Source organism: Dreissena polymorpha, chromosome 16 (genome assembly GCF_020536995.1).
Source record: "Dreissena polymorpha isolate Duluth1 chromosome 16, UMN_Dpol_1.0, whole genome shotgun sequence".
NCBI lineage: Eukaryota > Metazoa > Mollusca > Bivalvia > Myida > Dreissenidae > Dreissena > Dreissena polymorpha.
In genome coordinates this window covers 33,492,834-33,513,542 of record NC_068370.1, presented here as the reverse complement: position 1 = coordinate 33,513,542, position 20,709 = coordinate 33,492,834, and the positions used below count along the sequence as shown (strand labels likewise).

The 20,709-nt window shown below is 34.1% G+C and overlaps 1 protein-coding gene and 1 non-coding gene across 2 annotated transcripts in view; both read left to right on the top strand.

The window, feature by feature from the left end:
• The first annotated feature begins 670 nt into the window (after positions 1–670).
• Positions 671–752, top strand: Trnag-acc (transfer RNA glycine (anticodon ACC)). The gene has a single exon. It is a non-coding gene; the product is annotated as a tRNA-Gly (tRNA).
• A 5,442-nt stretch (positions 753–6,194) lies between these two features.
• The window catches only part of LOC127862387 (uncharacterized), an 88,111-nt gene continuing 73,596 nt past the window's right edge, over positions 6,195–20,709 (top strand). Inside the window, exon 1 of the mRNA XM_052401471.1 lies at positions 6,195–7,217. Within this exon, the coding sequence (XP_052257431.1) occupies positions 7,163–7,217 (55 nt within the window). The 5' untranslated portion in view covers positions 6,195–7,162. The remainder of the gene's footprint in view (positions 7,218–20,709) is intronic.

The window sequence follows — 20,709 nt, the reverse complement described above, 5'->3', positions numbered from 1 at the left end:
AATTTTTTGGTAGACTAATGGGTTCGGATTCACAGCAGTGTTAAGAAAATACATCCGAATCGAACCCGGAACCACGATATCGCCCTGAACTTAAGGTAGCGCACCTCTAATGATTTCCCGCGATTTATTTTACGATCATTGCCGATCTTCAATGATCGGTTATTTCCGAGAGATGCATTTTATTTTTTTCAAAGTATGAATTTTGTTATATGTTTATGTAATTCCTTTAGAATACATTATTTTCACAATTAATATTGACTTTGATCCAAATATCATTTGAAAAAATACGATTTCGCGATTTCTTCAAAGATTGGCGAGCCTTTTTACCTGTTTATTTATGGATATCTAATTTAAGCTTGCACAAATGTGAAGTTGTCGTGGCCTAGTGGTTAAGGTAGCGCAGCTCTAATGATTTCCCGCGATTTATTTTACGATCATTGCCGATCTTCAATGATCGGTTATTTCCGAGAGATGCATTTCATTTTTTTCAAAGTTCGAATTTTGTTATATGTTTATGTAATTCCTTTAGAATACATTATTTTCACAATTAATATTGACTTTGATCCAAATATCATTTGAAAAAATACGATTTCGCGATTTCTTCAAAGATTGGCGAGCCTTTTTACCTGTTTATTTATGGATATCTAATTTAAGCTTCCATAAATGTGAAGTTGTCGTGGCCTAGTGGATAAGGCGGTGGACTACCAATCTTTTGGGATCTTCCCGCGCAGGTTCGAATCCTGCCGACATCGCATACTTTTTGCGACACGTTTTATTTTGTTTTCTAACGTAATTTGATTTAATGTAGCATATATGCTACGTTTTTTGTTTAATATGTTGAAATTTTTATGCACATCCTTCAATTTTAAAATTAAAACAACGTTATGGCAAAATTGGGTGATTTACTGCTGAAAATACGAATGATTTTTATTTTTATTTCAAAAAGTAAACGGTAAATCTGTCTATTTCTTGGTATTTTTGCTGTATATAGTGTTTCTATAAAAACTATGTTTAAAATATAACTTAAATGATACTATTTTGAATTTTATGACACTTTGTTTTTAACCGACCCAATTTTTACTTGGCTGAAATCACTTACATTTCATGGCGCTCTTCCATAGATAAAAAATTGTAAAAAATAAATGTCTGTAAAAGAATACCTATTTCATCTTGTTTAAATTTTAAACACCTTTACTGCATCTATACACACCAACAGCATGATGCCCATATTTGGAAAATTGAATGAATTATTGAACTTTTACATACCCCAGGGGTGAAAATAAACTGTACAAAAGCTGAGCGTGGGGGTGGTTTTGAAAAAAGGTATTTTTTTTTTAAAGCATGGAAAGCCTACCTACAAATGTGCATGTAGTTCAGTGAAATGATGCTGATTAAGAAAATAATTAATTAGATTATATTTGGATATGTGCCCATTAGAGGTGCGCTACCTTAATATACACTTTTTACACGCGTTCTAGAAATAGCCACGTGGAGCGGACTGCACCAGAAGCAACACATGATTTCCAATTGCTCGCGTCGTCGCGTGTCGCGGTGGGTGGGGGGAAGCACGACACCCAGCGGACCAGGTCTCTGAAATATTAATGATATTAAATGGTTTTCAGTCAATCTGACATCAAAGATTGTCCGCAGGGTATTGCCTCGCTGGTGCCTTTTGTGTGGTCGCGTAATGATTTTCAAAGAAATATGGTTGTTGATTATCGTTTTTGCGTTGTACATCAGAGTAACATCGTAAGTACCAGAACATTTATTTGAATTTTCGTTTCGAAGTTTGACAATGTGTGGTATTGACATCACGTGGTAAAATGGTACTAGTTCAAGCAATTTTACATGTTTAACGGCTTGTGAAGTTTCTTCGTCTGTTCTTTTTACTGTTAAAATGAAACTGTAACTTGCTATACGAGCGTGATAACTATTTTTTGACCGCAGAAAAAAATCAGTTAACAAAAATAAAAAATAAAAAATATATCACACATTCAACATTTTCATTTTCAATTGAATAAAAATGTTTAATAACCTTCTTTTTTCCGATACTTATAACTATTCCTTTAATAATTGATATTAAATAGTGAAACTCGAAATGACGCGCGGTATTCACTTTTGTCATTTAACAGAACGCTAGACAAGTAAACGATAGGCGTACAAAAGACAGGTGTCCGGTGTCGCTTTGCTCACGGACAAAATTCATATTTTATCGTCTGCTTTATTCAAACATCGCAACCGAACAAAGATTTATCTCGTTCTTTTAAATGGAACCTGCTTTGAGGTGACATATAATTTAATACGGGTATATATTCAAAATTGACGCTCGACTGACTACCGTTGTCTTTGAGCATGTAACTCTATACTGGTTAATGACCAACTTTCTGTAATTCGACCCTGTCTGTGACATCACGTATTGTCAAAACTCGTTAGTACGTGATTTATAAACTGATTAGTACACTAGTTGACATTTTTATAGCGCGATATATAAATTCTCTTAATTATTATTTTACCAAAACTGTCTACGGAAGACAGGTGTACGGTTTTCGTACTATAGGAATGATGATTATGACAGCACTATTAATTGCTGATTTGTTCTCTCGTTCATTAACAGATGAATGTGGCGAAGTTCATCAGCTGCTGTTGTTATTCTGCTACTGCTGATAATCATGGTGACGTCATAAAAAATCATTATTATTATTGGTTGCTTAATGCTGAAGGATTTCCTTTATGAAGAGTTACGATACTCGTTCAATAGACAAGTTAAATACTTTAAATGTAGTTTTTATTAAATACTTTGCACCAACGCGATTTGCACGCGAGACAACTCCAGCAGCCTTCAATTACATGGAGGGACGATAATTTATATGTTAGCGCGCAAGCACTTTGTCAAAGTAAAACCTGAAGAGAAGTCAATGCTTTTCACATTATTGGACATCTGTGACAGACCAAATCTCATGCTCACATGATTTCACCTGCATCCCTTAAAAGCCCCTATGAATAAACATCTCGCATAAAAATCCCTTTCCGGTGACCCTTAAACCCTTGACCACCTTTCGATGACCCCTAACAGACAAAGAACATTTTATGACTTCTGCTCTTGACTTGATTTTAAAGTGCAAACCCACATTCATCGTTAACAAACAATAATGTTTATAAACGTGTTAAAAAACTAATAGCCATGGCTGCGAACCATTCCAAGCCGATATCGCTTTAATCTTAATCAAATGTCCCTTAATACTCTTTTGCAATAAAAACTGAAATGATTATTTGCTGTTTTCATATGAAAAAGCAAATCATGCCCATATGGTACAGCCAAAAGGGAGTTTAAAACCACGTAGCGCCCTATTTATGAAAAACATATTAGATAGCATCTTCAAATGCCATAAATATCGAGTAGATACGCCTCACTCCTAAACGGACAAATGTCATAAAACTCGCTGGGTCCTTTATGCAAAAAAATGAAAATGCATTTTTATGTCTATCAATTTCCCCGGGGAGATTTTATGTCGATATAAAATAGTTTTATGTTGCGTTGTGTTAAACAGACATGGACGGGAATATTTCTCTTGATTGGCGTCATCTGTTTCCATATGTATGTAATATTTTGGTAGACATTTATGATTATGGGGGAATGAAGATGTTTAATATTTTCCAGGAAGAAAAACAATTAATAAAGCATTTTCTGAAACAGACGTGCTTCCATTGTCGGAATCGTTCCAAAATAGTATCTCTTACTTATAATCTTCACGTGATTATTTTTGTAGATTGCGTATTGAAAACTAAACCCTGTAACGCAATTGAATCGGATATTTTTGTCAAATTTGCATGCATGCACCACACGCAACTAAATCTGTCCGCTGCAAATAATATATACTAGGTGACAATGGATTGTTTAATTTCACACATGGGCATGTGTTCAATGAACTCTCTCACACGCAAATGAAAGAAAAACGTGTCCCTTCGGTTATTACCCGTATTGTAACTTACCTATAAAATAATATTTACTAAGTAAGTTTTCCATCATATACTCAATCGACCTTTTTAGTGACAGACATCTAAGAGCTGCTGCACTTTACATTTAAAGGGGCCTTTTCACGTTTTGGTAAATTAAATCGCAATTATGTTTAATTATGGTATTTGTGAGTAAACAGTAATACTGAACATATACCATGCTCTAAAATATCCATTATATGCATCTTTTGACGATTTATTAACCTGAAAATCATTAAGCGTCGCATGGCGAAACGATTGAATAATTTGGAGAGTTCTGTTGTGGTCGTTATATGTTGTGACACAACGAGGATTGCTTATATAAAGCATAATATATATCACTACTTGCATGAGCGCGGATGGCCGAGTGGTCTAAGCGTTAGACTTTAACTCCAGTGGTCAGTGGTTCGAGCCCAGTAGATGGTTACCTTTTTTTCTATTTTAAATTGTATTCTTATTTTTACCATAACTTTTAAGATCCAATGTTTACATTTATTAATATAAAGCATTTATGCACAAACTTCAATATTTGCCAAAATATGTGATAAGCGTTCAATATAATAAGCAAATGTCGTTAATTTATAAAATATATTATAAGCATTTTACTTTAATTTTAATAACGACATTTATACATTATATAAAAAATGCAAAAAAATCTAAAGTATTTATGATCAGAACCAAAAACTAAAACTTTAATTGAAGCGTACAGGTATCACATTAGATTATCTTGAGTCCATCGTTATTATTATAAAAGGGCCGTTCTCTGTAAAAAATGTGTTTAATGCATGTGCGTAGTGTCGTCCCAGATTAGCCTGTGCAGTCTGCACAAGCTACTCAGGGATGACGCTTTTCGCCTGAACTGGGTTTTTGCTAAGAAGAGACTTTCTGTAACCGAAAAAAAACATTAAAGCGGAAAGTTTCGTCCTTGATTAGCCTGTGCGTACTGCACAGGCTAATCTGGGACGCCACTTTACGCGCATGCATTAAACCGCTTTTTCACAGAGCACGTCTCATACGCATTTTAATCTGGGCCCACAAAATTCTTCAAAAGGGTTCAATCTGATGTCTAGCCTTGTTATTTATAAATAATAGTAATGTTGGTACATCTGCCAAACGCGACACGCGTACATAAATATTAAATTATTCCGAAGTCCATGCAAACCAACAGCTTACAACATTTGTTAATAAAATATTAATAAGACTGGTCCTCTACAAGTAGTAAATTGGCAGATATGACATATCTCGTCATAACGAATAACAGGAACCAGACAAATTGGTCGGTTTATTATGCATAATGCGACACAAGTAACAATACTTCTACTGCAGTATGTATCAGGTTATTTTTGGTGTAATTGACACATGTCATGTTTACGTATGACATATAACCATGTAAACCAAGTATTAAGTAGTCATAATTGCGTATAGAATTAATACTTCTGTATTTGTAGACCTACGTGGACGTTTACACCATGTAATATTTCCTCATAGTATAGTAACGTCGCCAGAAACACAAAATCCTACATAAAAATGGAACCAAAAATAGTACTTAAAAGAAAAACAATAATTGACAGATTTGAAGTCGAACAAAAAGAAAATGCCGATTTGAATAATAACGCTATCAAGTGCATGGCACATAATAATTTTGTAATATGTAGACATTTATATAGAGATAAAAGTATTTATACTTCCATTGGGCAATTAATTTGTCTCTAGACGATCTATATTTTCATAATTTTGTTAATCGAATCAAACAGGTATAAAGTAAAGTATTTCACTTCAATACTTTAAAAAAGGGATGGTAGAAAACCATGCATAATATTGTTAAAGAGTATTGGTGTATTTTTCATTTAAACCGTTTTTCCTCCTGATAGACTATATTTACAGTGTTGATTTGATTAACGAAATTATGAAAACAATAGATCGTCTAGAGACAAATTAATTAATGAAGATGTCCGCATAATCAACGCTAATAAAGCTCGTTAATTTTATCTTATAGATCGTTATCAACGACCATCTTGCATGGGTCATTGGTATCACTCCACACGCGCAATCTTGACGAAAACCACGCCCACCTTTCTGCCCCCAGAAATTTAAATGTCCTTGAAAAATAACGCACTAATGCAGTTAATTCTTATTTATCGTTGTCTTCTCATTTTGAGATAATCTTCTTTCTACATCTCTTTTTTCACGTTTGCAAATTGAAATCTCTTTAGCTGCATAATGAGTATTGATTCGCGTATTTTCTAATTGAATTGCAAATTAGTGCTGATAATTATAGATTGCATGCATGTACGAAGATTTGGTACTGGCCCTCCCTCTTTCGCGCACGCCGAGACCGCCTCTGATGGTTGTATCTATCGCTAGAATGCCTTGGAGAAATAGGTTTGCTCGATAACTCGCAGTTGAATAAACATTCTCCTGGAATAAACATGGTGCTAATAGTTCAGCGCATTGTAGCAGTAAGTGATAATTTACTGGGATATTAACTAAATAGTGACGAGTGTGAAATTCCGAATACTACCATTAAAAGAAGTCAGATACAGGATTTAACTGAAAACGATTTGAAGAGTGTTTTATGGAAGACCAGGTAGTTTAAACTGCTTGTTAGTCAGCTGGTGAAGCAAATAATTGGCCACAGAGAGACAGGCGAGCGACTTAAACCCTCCATTGGAAGTAGCGACTAGCTGCTTTATAAACAATCCGTGTGTCATTGTCGAATGGTTATACAGTAGTAAAGACATTTCAACACTGTGTTCGCTACGATACATGCGGATTTTTTGTTCGGTGATTATGTATAAGCCATTGAGAAACTTGTAAATACGTTCTGCAATATAACACGCCGTGGACCACTGGACACATTATTTCTTGCCTAATCTGCGACTTGGGAACATGTAATCCTCGGGAAATCGGCGTTTTATTGCGTATAATTAAGAAATAGTGGCCGTATAAAAACATTTGGTAAAGTAAAAATAGTTGGTGTTTCTTCTTAATATTTTTGCGATTCTTTATAGATATTTTGAGATACACAAGTACTCGAAAAGTAAGATAAATCAGAAATGAACGTCTGATATTATCTACAAACGCAGATGCTTGAAAGTTGATGGAAGATATTGTCGTGACAGTGTTTTGTGTTCAAATTTAACAGCAGTTTCGGCTGTGGGAAAGTACTATGGAACTTTATATTTGGATTTACCTGCTTGCTTCTGTCATGTGGGCAGTTTCAGGTAAGAGAAGTGAAAACATTTCTGAATTATTTAAAAAGCTGTTGTTTTGATAGAAATCATACGACATACGTGTAGCAAGCTATAGGTACATAGAGAAGTATTTCTAACCAAATAAGTATTATAATTTCAAACATGTAATAAATTGCACAATACTTTCACATTTTATGTGATTTTAAAAATACCTGACCACAGTGAATTTGTTATTTTTTAGACAAACTTATGCACGAAACAAAATTAGCTTTCGTCGTATACTATCGAAATATATCTCATTTGACACGACGCGTATAAAATATCGACCTAAGTCAGTGATTTAGTCACGAATGTAAACTATTTCATGCACATATACTATTTCACCTCCAGGCTTGATATACACATCTACCAAGCTTCAGTAACTTGTATAACACAACTGTCACACGAGTGTCTCTTAAAATTATATTTACCATAGGTTCATAACAATAACTTTAATTTGATCTCAAATGGCAACAATACTATAACTATAGTAGAGTAAAATCATACTGCTTCCTTCATACTTACAACAAAGTTTAAGGTTAACGTTGGATTGTTCACAACCAGTAAATTTGACTAACATGGTATTGAGTTTTCTAAGCTCAATTTAATAACGTCTTATTTATGTCTTTGATGTTAATTATCACATATAAGTATAATTACCATAATCTACAATAATTGCATGCTTAATTCATATTAATTATTTTTGTTCCTTAAGTCCTCTTTAAAATGATTGTTTTTAATTTGTTGATCACAAAGAAACGCATTTTCTTGTTTCTGTGTCTAATAGTTAAATGTACAATTCACTTATCACTTCTGTATGCTTGGTTTATTCTACCAGCATGTTTTACAGAGCATCTCATCATGTTTTGCCGTTTTCGTTAATTGCCCTTTTTCTTCCAATCAACCTGAGTGATTATTTTAGTGCCGCATCACCTGCGAACGAAAACATTTCAGAAATAGAAAACTATGAAACTTTTACCTTCATGATAACGTTCTCCAGTTCCAACTAAATACAAGAATTTCAGATAAAATGATGATTTCGAAGAAACTGAACTTGGCACGTTATTGTTATTTACTGTTATAAAATGAAAGAAAATACTTTTCTGTCTAGCTTTTTATTTTCGTTTTACATTTTCGCACGTGTTAAGTAATGATTTTTGTGTCGTCTCGAGTCTGTATTAGCAACTGTACTACAACGTGCATAAACACAAGGCAAGATAAATAGACATTGTATAATATAGTGATGATTTTATCAAACGAAAATACAAAAAAAAAACACATTTAAAAATGCATTATCCTATTTATATGAGTGTATGATTTATAAAAGTCAAGATTGTCAAAACAACACCATAAATAAATGCTTATTGATATTCGATTACATTCTACGACAAGGTTACTCTAAAGAGTTTCGGAAGACACAGTAGAGAGATAGCACTGTTGCAGCGCCTTTTGACAAGCATCCACTGAATATATAAAGGCATTAAAAATAATCCGTATGTATGAGACATTCCTTTTTAGGTATTAGCTACAATGGAATGGCATAACATTAAGTACAAAACTTCACACTAAATTGAACCGAGCAGAAACATTTACATTTCGCTCACATTAAAACGACTTTCATGTCATTCGAACTATGCTAGATGCAAATATCTAAGCTTTAGATGAAACGATATTGATTCGTTTTAAATGCCACATCCCTCCATCTCTTGAATGTTCACACCATCAAATGAGGCGGAAAATATTTGAGGGACATTTAAAAGGCGCATCGCATCTATGACGGGCTAATATAAGGTGATGTTAGATAGCAAATAAGTATTACTGTAGAGAGTTAGAGCGCATTTAAACCTTATCAAGACATATCCGCGCTTTTTTAGCGTATAAACTCTAAATAACTCCTGGTGTAGATTGGGTAAGGTTAATCGAGTGTGTATAATTTGTTGTATTAAAAAGCTGTTGCAATCCAATTAGAAAAGCTTATCTTGTATAATCCATAAGTAATCAGATTAATAATATAATCATCAATAACATTACATTATTGTAAGTGAACTAAACACAAATAAGAACGTATCAAACGAAAAGTGAACTTTCTTGATTGATAATTAACCACATAGCTATTTAGCAATATTTTATTTATATGATAAAAACAGAAAGCATTATTACAGCAATACTGGTTTGACGGCAGTAATTCTTATAAAATAATGCAACGGAATAGCTCATAATTTGTTTTAAGTCAAGCTGATAGTTATACGACGCGAAAATCTGCAAATTGCAAACAATAGAAGAAAAACATAGTGAATACAAATATACAAATTCATACAAAAAATACACGATTCTCTACGAATAATTTAGCACACACTCTTTAGCATTTGCATAATTTTATTTACAGCAACGGCTTTTCATCAATTAATCTAAATTGGGGTTTTATCACGTAAGTTGAAATTGTTCAACTTGTTCACGTAGATTTCTAAAATATGACACCTCGTTTCATTTATTTATGCATTTTCGAATTGAGTTTTTGTGTGGAAAACGACAGACTTTTAACATAGAATTCACATAATAGGAGTGTTAGGTATAGTAGTCACATAGTTTATTAACTATTACCGAAGCCTAGGTCTAACCCGGGCTCATCGATTTTGTATGTTCAGTGAACTGTAAAATTGTCGTACTGATGAATTGATTGATACTTGTCAACACCGTAGCTCTGCTTTTACATTTGAAAATGAAACACATGTTACAACTTTTCTTCTTAGCTACTGTTATGAGATGTTAATTTACCAATAATTTGCCATTAAAAATTGATTGTACACAAAGCTGCACACGAGCAGCCAGTTTTTGTAATATTTCTTTAACCTTCCATCTGAGTGCGTTGTGTGTGTGTGTGTGTGGCAGATGTTAGAAATGTAAGATGTCATCTAGAATGATGACTTTATTGAGCGCTCTAATTAGAAAGCAATACTATGCATTAATTGGGTAGACTTTTTCTCAGGGCTGTGACTTTGTTACATCAGGACACGATATTCAGATGACAGCTATGAATATTTAATGCGTTAATAAATATTGTTAGTGTTATTTGCGAACTTCTGTTCTTGACCCTTTATAGAGCATATCAATTACACAATCATATCGAGAAAGAATGCAATTGCTGCCGCTACGTCGATAAACACCAAAAGAAAGAAAACAACGACAAATCTAAGACATCTTCATCATCACCACCATCATAATCATCATCATCATTTACCATCACTTTTTACACGATACACGACTTACAACACCGTCTCCATGTTTTTAAAAGAAATAAAATCTTCACGTGTCTCCTAAAGTATTCGACAAACCAATCCTTCCTTTCGTGTTATTATTGAATGAAGATCGAAAACTGACACGAAATACCAAATCGCATAATACCATGGATCATAGATTTCTACAACTACTAATCTGTGTTGGTTATTCTATAATAAATTACTACAGGTATATTAACACTCAAACATGGTTGATGTCAATACAGATTAGTTAAAACCGCTGAAAAGTTTAGTGTCATCTTCATTCATGAGTTATTTCAGGACTTTTTTGATCGATGCCTCGGAATTGTTATTTATATTAAAAACATGTATTAGCTTCTCATATGTTATTTACGTAACCAATTACACGAGCATGTTATTTTTTGTCCAAGTTGTTTATTTTTTGACGCTCCATTTATTTAACTTAATAACACACGTACAATTAGTTATGTTCTGATTTATATGAATATTTAGAGAAGGAAAAAACTAGTTCCTTTGTCTCCGAATGCAGGTTTATTAATTCTGAAACGTGCCACTTGTCTTTATTAAAGCGATGGCAGCCAATATGTTACAGAATCTTCCTGGGGGTATTCTGACTGTAAATTAATTATTTTCTTAAGCGTAAGCAAACACACCTGGTGATTTCTAGATGTCATATACTATAAGAATTAGAAAAAAACTGAACAAAATTAATACTGTTACGCATAGCATCTGTCTTGTTAAACTAATGCGAGGTGGCGGTCTTTCCTTGAGGTTACATTCCACCAGTTTCCCTGCTAAGATACGATATCACCTATGATTCCCATGTCACTAATTAGAGAACCAACATGCGTAATTATCAAACACGGAGAAACGAGCGAAAACACGCGGTCTCTTATTTGCTCCCTTCGAATCCCCGTGTATTGCAATTGCATTAATGGCTTATCAAGATGAAGCGAAAAATAACGTACATTGTTTTACAAATTATTTAATCATTTGATAAGGCTGTAAAAGGATAAGAGAATTTAAGAACGTTTTGGTGATTAATAAGCCCAATTTTATACAGCTATCAAAAAGTAAACATTATGCCCACCAATCTAGATGTTTGACTAGATTATCACAGAGCCAGTCAGCAGTTTACATAAGAAAGTATTTACAAGACATCCTAGCCTCAAACCGACGTGCAGAATTTAATCAACTCTTGGGTTGGCCCTAATAAATTACCGATTTAACATTGTGTCTACAGAAAGACGTCATTTAATAACAAATTGTATTTATTTAAATTGTAAACTGTGCATCATTATTTGCTCATGTTCTTTAATTGAATATCAAATCTCTGTCTTGTAATAACACGAAAGAGACCGCTTTTTTAGAACACTGCAATGGAACATGTTAACCAAGTCATATTTTTGTTACTAATGTAATGTTTACGAATCATAAAAGAGGAAACTAACAATATACAAGCAATTGTTATTTATATTTCAATTAATGTGTTTTTTACGCATTTCCCTGTAAGAATCTGTTTAATCAGTGATGCCATTGTTTGCACAACTGTTGGAAAAGGAGTAATAGTGTTTCATTCAAACCACTACAATAACAGTTACATTTAATTTCTACGTCAATATTTACCTATCAGCTACGCATACATTAAGCGATAAAGTGAATGCACTGAAGGCGTATTTATGTCACATTTAAGTCCGGAGGTGACCGTGTCAAAATGCCCCGTGTCAGTCGCATGTCTTGACCGGTTGTTTGCACGACATGTGTTTATGCATATGCACGCATGAGCACTTAATACATTACGAATTGCAATTTAATAAATGAAAATGATGACATAGATTAATACAACTTAATATTATATCCATCGAGCAGTTCTGATAATATTTGTTTTATAATTCGCGCCAATAAATCAACAGCTTTTAAGTGAGTATTGCTTGTCTCTAGTGAAGTAGATAATCTTAAGATTTCGCATTTAAACGTCAGCGGCTTGGGTCAATGGGTGACCTTTAATGTTGATCCCACGAGGCTCCGTACACAACGGCGATTGCCTGTGTTATGAGACACATTATTACCACAGCCTTTGATTCATTGCCAGTAAATGTATCCAGACAGAGCGGTAGCCTTGCCACCAACCGTCAGACCTCGTCCGTGATTGCACAAATTACAAGTCAGCTGCTCTTCCAATATTATTAGAACTAAAAGCAATATAAACACAAACCACTGTTTTGCCGGTGGTTTTAAAGCTAATAGTTTGTTTAACACAAATTAGCCCCGCGGTTTCTCCTACTTGGGCAAATTACATTCGATTATTCTACGGAGTATCAAAGGCCTTCGAAAAATCAATAAGCAACAATAACAAAACATTATTCCATATCCGCAGACCACATGCTGATATTTCGTAAGGGCTGCTCTTTATCTCTCCATTGATAAACCCGGTTAGATTTGTTGTCTTTAATAAGCAACAATAATCAAGAGCGCCTAGACCTTTGCCATGTGATTTTCATCTTCTCTGATATCTAATTCGCGTCTAATATCGATTGAAGATATACTTTTAATGAGAAGCGGACCACACCTGTGGAATAAACGAGATTTTGGAACAGAAGTTCAGAGGGCGCATAATTGCATCAAGTAGCATCTCTTATCCTACTGACTCTACAAGTTAAAAAAAACAACGAGTAAAAACTGTTTCCAGTAGCTCTAAGTAGTAACTGTATTTTTAACTCCCGTTTCCACCATGTGTCTATATTTGTTCATCATAGGAACATGTGTCTTAACACTTCAAAAGATGTTTTCATTTGTAATGAGATCGGGAATCAATAACACCGCGATTTTACTATCAACATCATATGAGAAACGTAACGAAGCAATAAAGAGCGAATTGTTCGCTAATTTTTACTCGAATAATTGCAAAAGGTGCATTTGATCAAAATACATTTCCACAGTAAAAGTAGAATAATCTTTTTTGAGTATCTGGAATTAATCAAAATGTTTACCTTGTTTCCCTATATTTAAAGTAATATTTTAGTCGTTTGTATAAATATTATACATGTGACATCGACCTAAAAGTGAATGGGCAGTATTGGTCCACTTTTTCTGAGATTTAGGAATTATTTATATATACTAGTACCTAACATAAATATTAATCATGTAGTGGAGAGTCGCCCATCGGTGCTTTTTGTACAGCGTACTTTGTGATGAATGTTTTATAGCATCAACAATAGTTCATACACAGCGAAGACAGGCTATGTACTATTTGTTATTCCCAATAACAAAATCCGTTCTGTTGATGATATGGCTTCTGATGGCAGTCTTGTTGACTGGCAGTAATTCGCACTTATTGATTGATATTGCGAGAGAAGGATGTAGCTCTCATACAATATCAAATGCTGTATTGAGAAAGCTGCGAATCCCGTAAAAGTTGTCAAAGCTCCGAGTCTATCTTTGAATGGATGTCTGAATAGACGTGAGAAATATGTGAATACTTATAGAGTACAGTTAGTCGTATCCATAAGTTTTTATTAAGTATTGTCGTTAAATGTCATACCGGGTACAATTCTTAGTTTTGTGGGATTATCTTAATAATGACAACTTAAGACTTTACTCCTTCCAGATGAACATGATGAAACTAAGAACACGCACGATCTTATCATCTGTCTTTTTTCTATTTGCATACCACACTTTTATTGTTGTTCCCAAATGCGATTACACCGGCTACAGAAATAGATCTATTGTTTCAACGAATACTGAACAAACAATACAGAAGTAAGTTTTACACCTTTCCATTAAAGAAAAGACAAAATAAATATTCTACCGTGGGTATCAGTTTTCATTTTGAAAATAGTAAACATTTCAACTGTCTAGTTGCTTTGCTAATCCATGTAATTTAATCAATGTTCCTATTGTTGGCGCATTCAATAGCCTGGTCGAATAGTTTTCAACACGCAATAGGGAAATTTCTTATTCCAAGGTCATATATGGACTTTATTGAAATTTACACATTTTATTACATAGCGTATGTACAAATAAAACCCTAGATTGTATTACGTTCAATTTCCTATGAACATCTTATACTGACGTGCTTTTATCTCAGATTTAAGACTGGTTTAGTACTGAAAAACTAAACGTAATTAAATATAATAGATCTCGCGTTCGGTTTATAAAATGAAATGCATTCAAAGCACGCGCTTTCATTATTGAATAATAATTGCCAATCCTGTTTCTATGCGTATCTCTGGGAATTAAGGAAAAATTCATGAAACTAGATTTTGTACCACTGAGAACCGTAAATTAGAAATAATAATTGCCTAGCAACAGTTTCTGAAATGATGGTGGTGCTACTAATTAGTAATTAGGCATGTTCATGCTTAGTGACAAATAATGGATTCACATAGGTTTTCGCAAGTAAATTATGTCATAATTCCGTGCGACCAGTGGTTATCACAATCCTCCATTTTCCAGAATTTTTCATATCTGCATTCTTACCACATGCTTCAGAGTTTGATTCTAGGCGACATTGACCACACGGTATGTACGGTATATAACATATCATAAATTTGATAGTTTTGTACCCGTTCAATAGTTTGTATTGAATACGAATTGATACTTATTGGATAAAATATGTACATTGTATTATGAAAAAAACAACAACATTCATGTAAGCCTTTTAATTTGATTTCATGATGTGATAAATTGTTGTGCCCGAGTAAGAATGCATTTTAGGGTTGTAACCTCACAAAACATCTTCGAATGGCGTTAACGTCATTTCGCATAAATGTTTAAGCTTTCAAATAACAATTTTGTGTGCAAACGTTGACAATTTTTTTGTAGGCCCCTTTAAGGCTTTAGAAAACTAAACGAACTAGATAATAATCATCTATGCCGGACTTTACTAGACTTTCCTAGAAAATGATAAAGAATGTAACCTTGATGCCATTATACAGCTATCTGATCTAGGGTCACATCAGAGAAAATGGAAGAAACCCTAGAGAGGCTGTGTTAAATGTCGAATATTGTGAAGTATAAGCGACTACTTCAAGAACGCAATTGTGGTGGATCTGTTAGGGCCTTATCAGCATTTTAATGTAGACTCAGGAACGAGCCTTTGTAAAGATTCAGCAGAGAGCAATAAAAGGTTACAAACGACCTAATCACTCGATTCTTTAATCTGTCGTTTGGTTTTCTTCTCGTGTGACAGGGGTGCATATTTTAGAATAAATAATATGTTTAAGCAGACTTCTCGGGAACAAAGTTACAATAAGGTGTATTAATTTAACATAATTAATTTACACATTTTAACATTTATATAATTATATCACATGGACACGTGTAATTATTAATGGGTACATACATTATAATATAGTATCGATTAAGTTTCACCTATAAAGTGTATTCATATGCGTATTGGTTAAACGAAACGTTAATTTACATGTGATGTACCTCCAGGGGATACATCTCCATCAAGAATTGTATATGCATTGGTATAACTTGGTTTCCGAGGTGTATAATACTCTGTTATTTGTGTCCACTACAGTCGATAGATGATAATAAACAGTTCTGGAAATATTAAAAAATGCAAACGATACAATTATCATTACAGTTATTACTAATAAATAATTTATCCTTTCTCTTTAAAACGATAACGCTGTAAATGATGAATCCGGGTTTATACTTATTATTATTACTATTGACAACAGCAGAACAGGTTAAATGTGTAATATAGCATGATCCACATCCAGTATGAAGAGCCTCAACTTTTTTCTTCGCACTTTTTATATATTTATTCGACCATATGAAATATTACTTGTAATAAAACAAGAAGTGAACCCATAGTGTACAATTTTAAGTATTTGGTACTTGAATAACCGTTTCCTGACAATAACAACACTGTTTAACACATTTGCAACCAAACGATTTAGACGAATGCACTGAAATCTTCTGTAATAGTCCTTATCTTGTGCATAAATTAAATTTGATACTTTTTTCATCGTAAAACGCGTTTTGTTCTGCATGCAATCAACACATCGCACATTTTCTTAGACTGAGATGCCAGTCCACGAATATCTCCATCTCGGTAAAAAGAAACGGGTCTCGGGTTGCATTTTGAACCTTGCCGTCGAAAATCGTTTGTGGATAAGGTTTCGCAAACGAAATTTATGAACGCGAGGAGGTGAAAGATTGGGTGATAGCGATGCAAATGCGGCAGATAATGGTCTAATTGTGTTGATTGAAAACGTAAGAATAGCAGCGGGAGTGAAATGGACCTGACCAAGGTTGCATCGTCGATAAGTTGAGATTTGATTATGAGCAGAACGGAGAAGAGCACAAAAATTGTTGTTAAACTTGTCATTATTTCAATTTATAAAAAATTACACATTATTTTAATTCATTATTTTATTCTACATTAAATACGTGCTCTAAATATTTGATATACATGTACGTGTATTCACGTGTTAGATCTACGCATAATAAGCTCATGCTATCCAATAAATCTGTTGTTATTGGTTCTCACACTTTGTACAATGTTTACTTGTATATCTAAGTGCCTAATATATGTGACAAATTAAATCTCATGTCGATAATTTAATATCTAAATTGAACCTTGCATGAACTCACTGAATGTGGTATGTCGATCTCACTTTTCAACTTCCAGTCATAGGTACGTCTTTATTAAATCTTGTACTACGCTCATTTTTTCCCAAACATGTTGTCGAAGTGCTAAATGTTGTTTAATCAAATAAAAGATGAATCAAACCATGGGCGTTTGTTTATTATAACAAAACGTCAATGCAGCACTCTTTGCCTGTTTAAAATAAACTTATAAATGCGACCAACACAAATAAAATCCATTTACGACAGCGACATTGTGACAGGCAATTATTTAAAGGGATGTCAAAATAAAGGATACGAAATCTCGAGAGAAAGATTTAAACCGTTTTGCATTTTTCTATTTCCAAGATAGATGGGTTTTTATTTTCGTTCCGCTTGCAGTTGACAATCGCATGAAAATTATCGGCAAATAGGGGTCACTGAATGCTTCATTAAGGAATAACTTTCTCGAGCGAACTATATCTTTCTTTTCATACGATGAATTGACAGGGCTCGATCAGTACTCAAAGAAAATAAAAAAGGAAGAAAGAGATAATGAATTGCCGTTGGATTATAATCGCCAGCGGAAACTTGAAATTAATTGAAATTGATTTGATTTACTGCTTTCGTCTGCTCATCATGCGAATCTTTGGGTTTTAATAAACACAAGCCATTGGAATGCATAGAATTGTCTTTTGGACAGGAGTGATGAAGTCGCAGACGACAATTTTTGGCATTGCCCAAGGAATTGTGGGACAGATTGCCTAATTATGCAAGGACGGTTAATATGCACTAATTCAGTGTTTGCCTCCAGTATTAGGACTAATTTGAAAGGCTAATGATGGATATTGGTGATTTTGGTTGAAAAAAGAATGGATCCAAATAAAGGTTTAGCCAGAAGCCATTTTAATCTTAGGCCACACTGTCACTTCTTTGCAAAGGTTGTGGTTTGCCGAGCAGAGCTACATAACAATGACAAACCTCTTAATATCTATTTGATGTTCCCGATTTCCAGATGTTGCGTAAAATTTTACGTAAGCGATTGGTTGATCAATCATAAAATGCCACGACAATATTGCAGAGAAGTTTTTATAACGTTTTAAGCTTGGGTAACATCGTTATTACCTTACGCATTCACGTTCTATAATTTGCCAAATAGCTTCATCTAATAAGAAAGCCCTTTTTATATACACGCCCATGCTTTCAAACAGGAAAATGTGAACAAAAGGGACACATAACAGACGTTTCCCAGCGTATCTCGTAAACATATGTAAACCAACTATATGCATCAATTGTCATAAAACTTCACCAATATAAGAAGCCTCCAGTAACCTCATGAAAAATTTACAAAATGCTGTGCCGTATCGAACGCGGATGGTTGCGAGTTTATGTTAGAATTTTTTTGTTGCTCGAAGGCGTCCAGTCCATACCAGTCCACAGTGTTGAGACTTCGGGGATGAACATTGTGGGAATTTTACATTTGTATTGCATTTCTGTGCACGTGCATTTAGCATGTGTTGAAATGTATTAAATCAACAACGGTTCTATCTTATTGTGCATTGTATCAGAATACTAGAGTCTACTTTGCAAAAGCTTGCCCACTTGCATTTCGGGAAAAAACCAACAACACACGAACTGTCTGTTACCGTAATTGCACCCTTTTTGCAAGACAGAGCCGGTGAGTATAATGCAAGCAATACTACACAGGTGCATTGCCACAATCATCAACCTTTGAAAGCAGGACATAACTAAGTCCACCTGAAGATTAAAGTTTAAACTGCTCTTTTCAGTTGGTGTTTACCGAGCAATTATCGGCACTTACTTTTTCAAATAACCGAACGTGTTTAACGTAAACAATAAATAAATGGAAAAACAATTTCCCTTTATACACTGGTGAAATGGAGAGTTATTATAGTGCACACAATGCATTCATACAGAACCATTGATGTCATCAATAATTTTCGTGTCTGTTTGTGTCAAAGTTATTCAATTATTTAGATAATAGTATTGGCAGTTTTTTTATCTAAAATGCACAGCTATTCCGATGCTAGTTTCATTTAACGAGTACCCGGTAAAATCTTACATGACACAATAGCTCAATCGCCTTAAAATGAAAAGTATTTCTTCCGAGACTGCGCCGCTTTTAAAAGGTTTCCAATCTGATTGAGCCAAAGATAGCAGTAACAATTATCAAAACTGTGCATATAAAGGCCTGAAATTTGCGAAATCAATTATATACGCCATGGCTAAAAAGTCTTTTATCACATGCATCGGACCGCACGACTGTTTTTGGCATTTTAAAGATTGCACCTCACACGTTCAGTGTTTTGATAATTGATATAATCATTTAAATTGTGTTTTGGAAAAAATATAATATCGAGTGCGTGTAAGACATCCTTTCCATCAATTACCTCTAGTGAAGAACTGTAAAATGAAATGCCATTTGATATGTTCGAAATGCATTTATATGTTTGCGTATTTTTATTGTTCTTGAATTTATAAACGGAATGTAGAACAGAAACCTCAACATGAATGCGGAAGATACGCTACGGTGGTCTTACCGTGCAGCTTCAATCGACGCAGAGTTTTTTCATTTGGCATTGCAGTCGTTTCTGTGAGTTCTGCTAAGGTAAATCAAGCTTGCAAGGTTGAATGTCGTAAATCATAAAAGGGGCGTCACAAAATGCCGGATAGCATCATAGTTTCCTCGATTTATGATCAGTTTGTACGACATAAACTATTACTTATCTTGGGAATATCGTCGTCTGCCACGTTTGAAGAACATCACGGCTACGGTGGCGAGAAAGGAAGTAAGAAATCTTGCTTTCCTTCGACGTGAAAACAAATATTTTTTCCTGACTGAGATACTTTGAGAACACAGATGAAAGCTTTTTGAACCTGTCTCTCAAAGGATGAGACATTCAGTAAATACTGGCTAAATAAAAATATAATTTTATGTGAAGTTTAATAAATCACTAATATTAACAGTAATATAATAAACGACACACCCACATTTTTTTGTGTATTAATATCATGTAACATTATATGTATCTTAAATGCAGTTCTTTATGTTCTGTATGTGCAAAATCTTACATTTTAAAAATCAAACAAGAATGTGACTTTAGGACAAATTTGTACCCTTTATCTTACAATATGGAAATGGAAAATGGTTCACCCGAGACTGGCCATGTCATGTTTTATAATGCAATTTACTTTATTTGCCTGTACATAATCACAATAAGCGCCTTATTAGTATCGGCAATATTTATGTATAGTCTTAAGACGATTTTATTACGATTCTAATAGACTTGCAAATTGCAACGATATACTTGTACGGAATACTTAAACGACAAAAACCCTTAGTTCCACACGTAAGACTGAAATATTAGACTCCCACAATGACAAACTCTGTTAGTTGATCATAAATCACATTCTTTGAGTGCCAGTGTTGGAAACCGCCGGACTCTACGGTGGTAGATAATGGTTTCTAGCACGTTACTGGTGCCCTCATGCGATTCGATCCCTAGGCGTTGTTTCAAAGTCATATGAGTGGCTCGTTTTCTTCGAATGTTTAGGTCCATTTGTAAAAATAGTGCGTGAACATAAGACAGATCACGTTAATTATGGTCTTGAACTTTATGGAC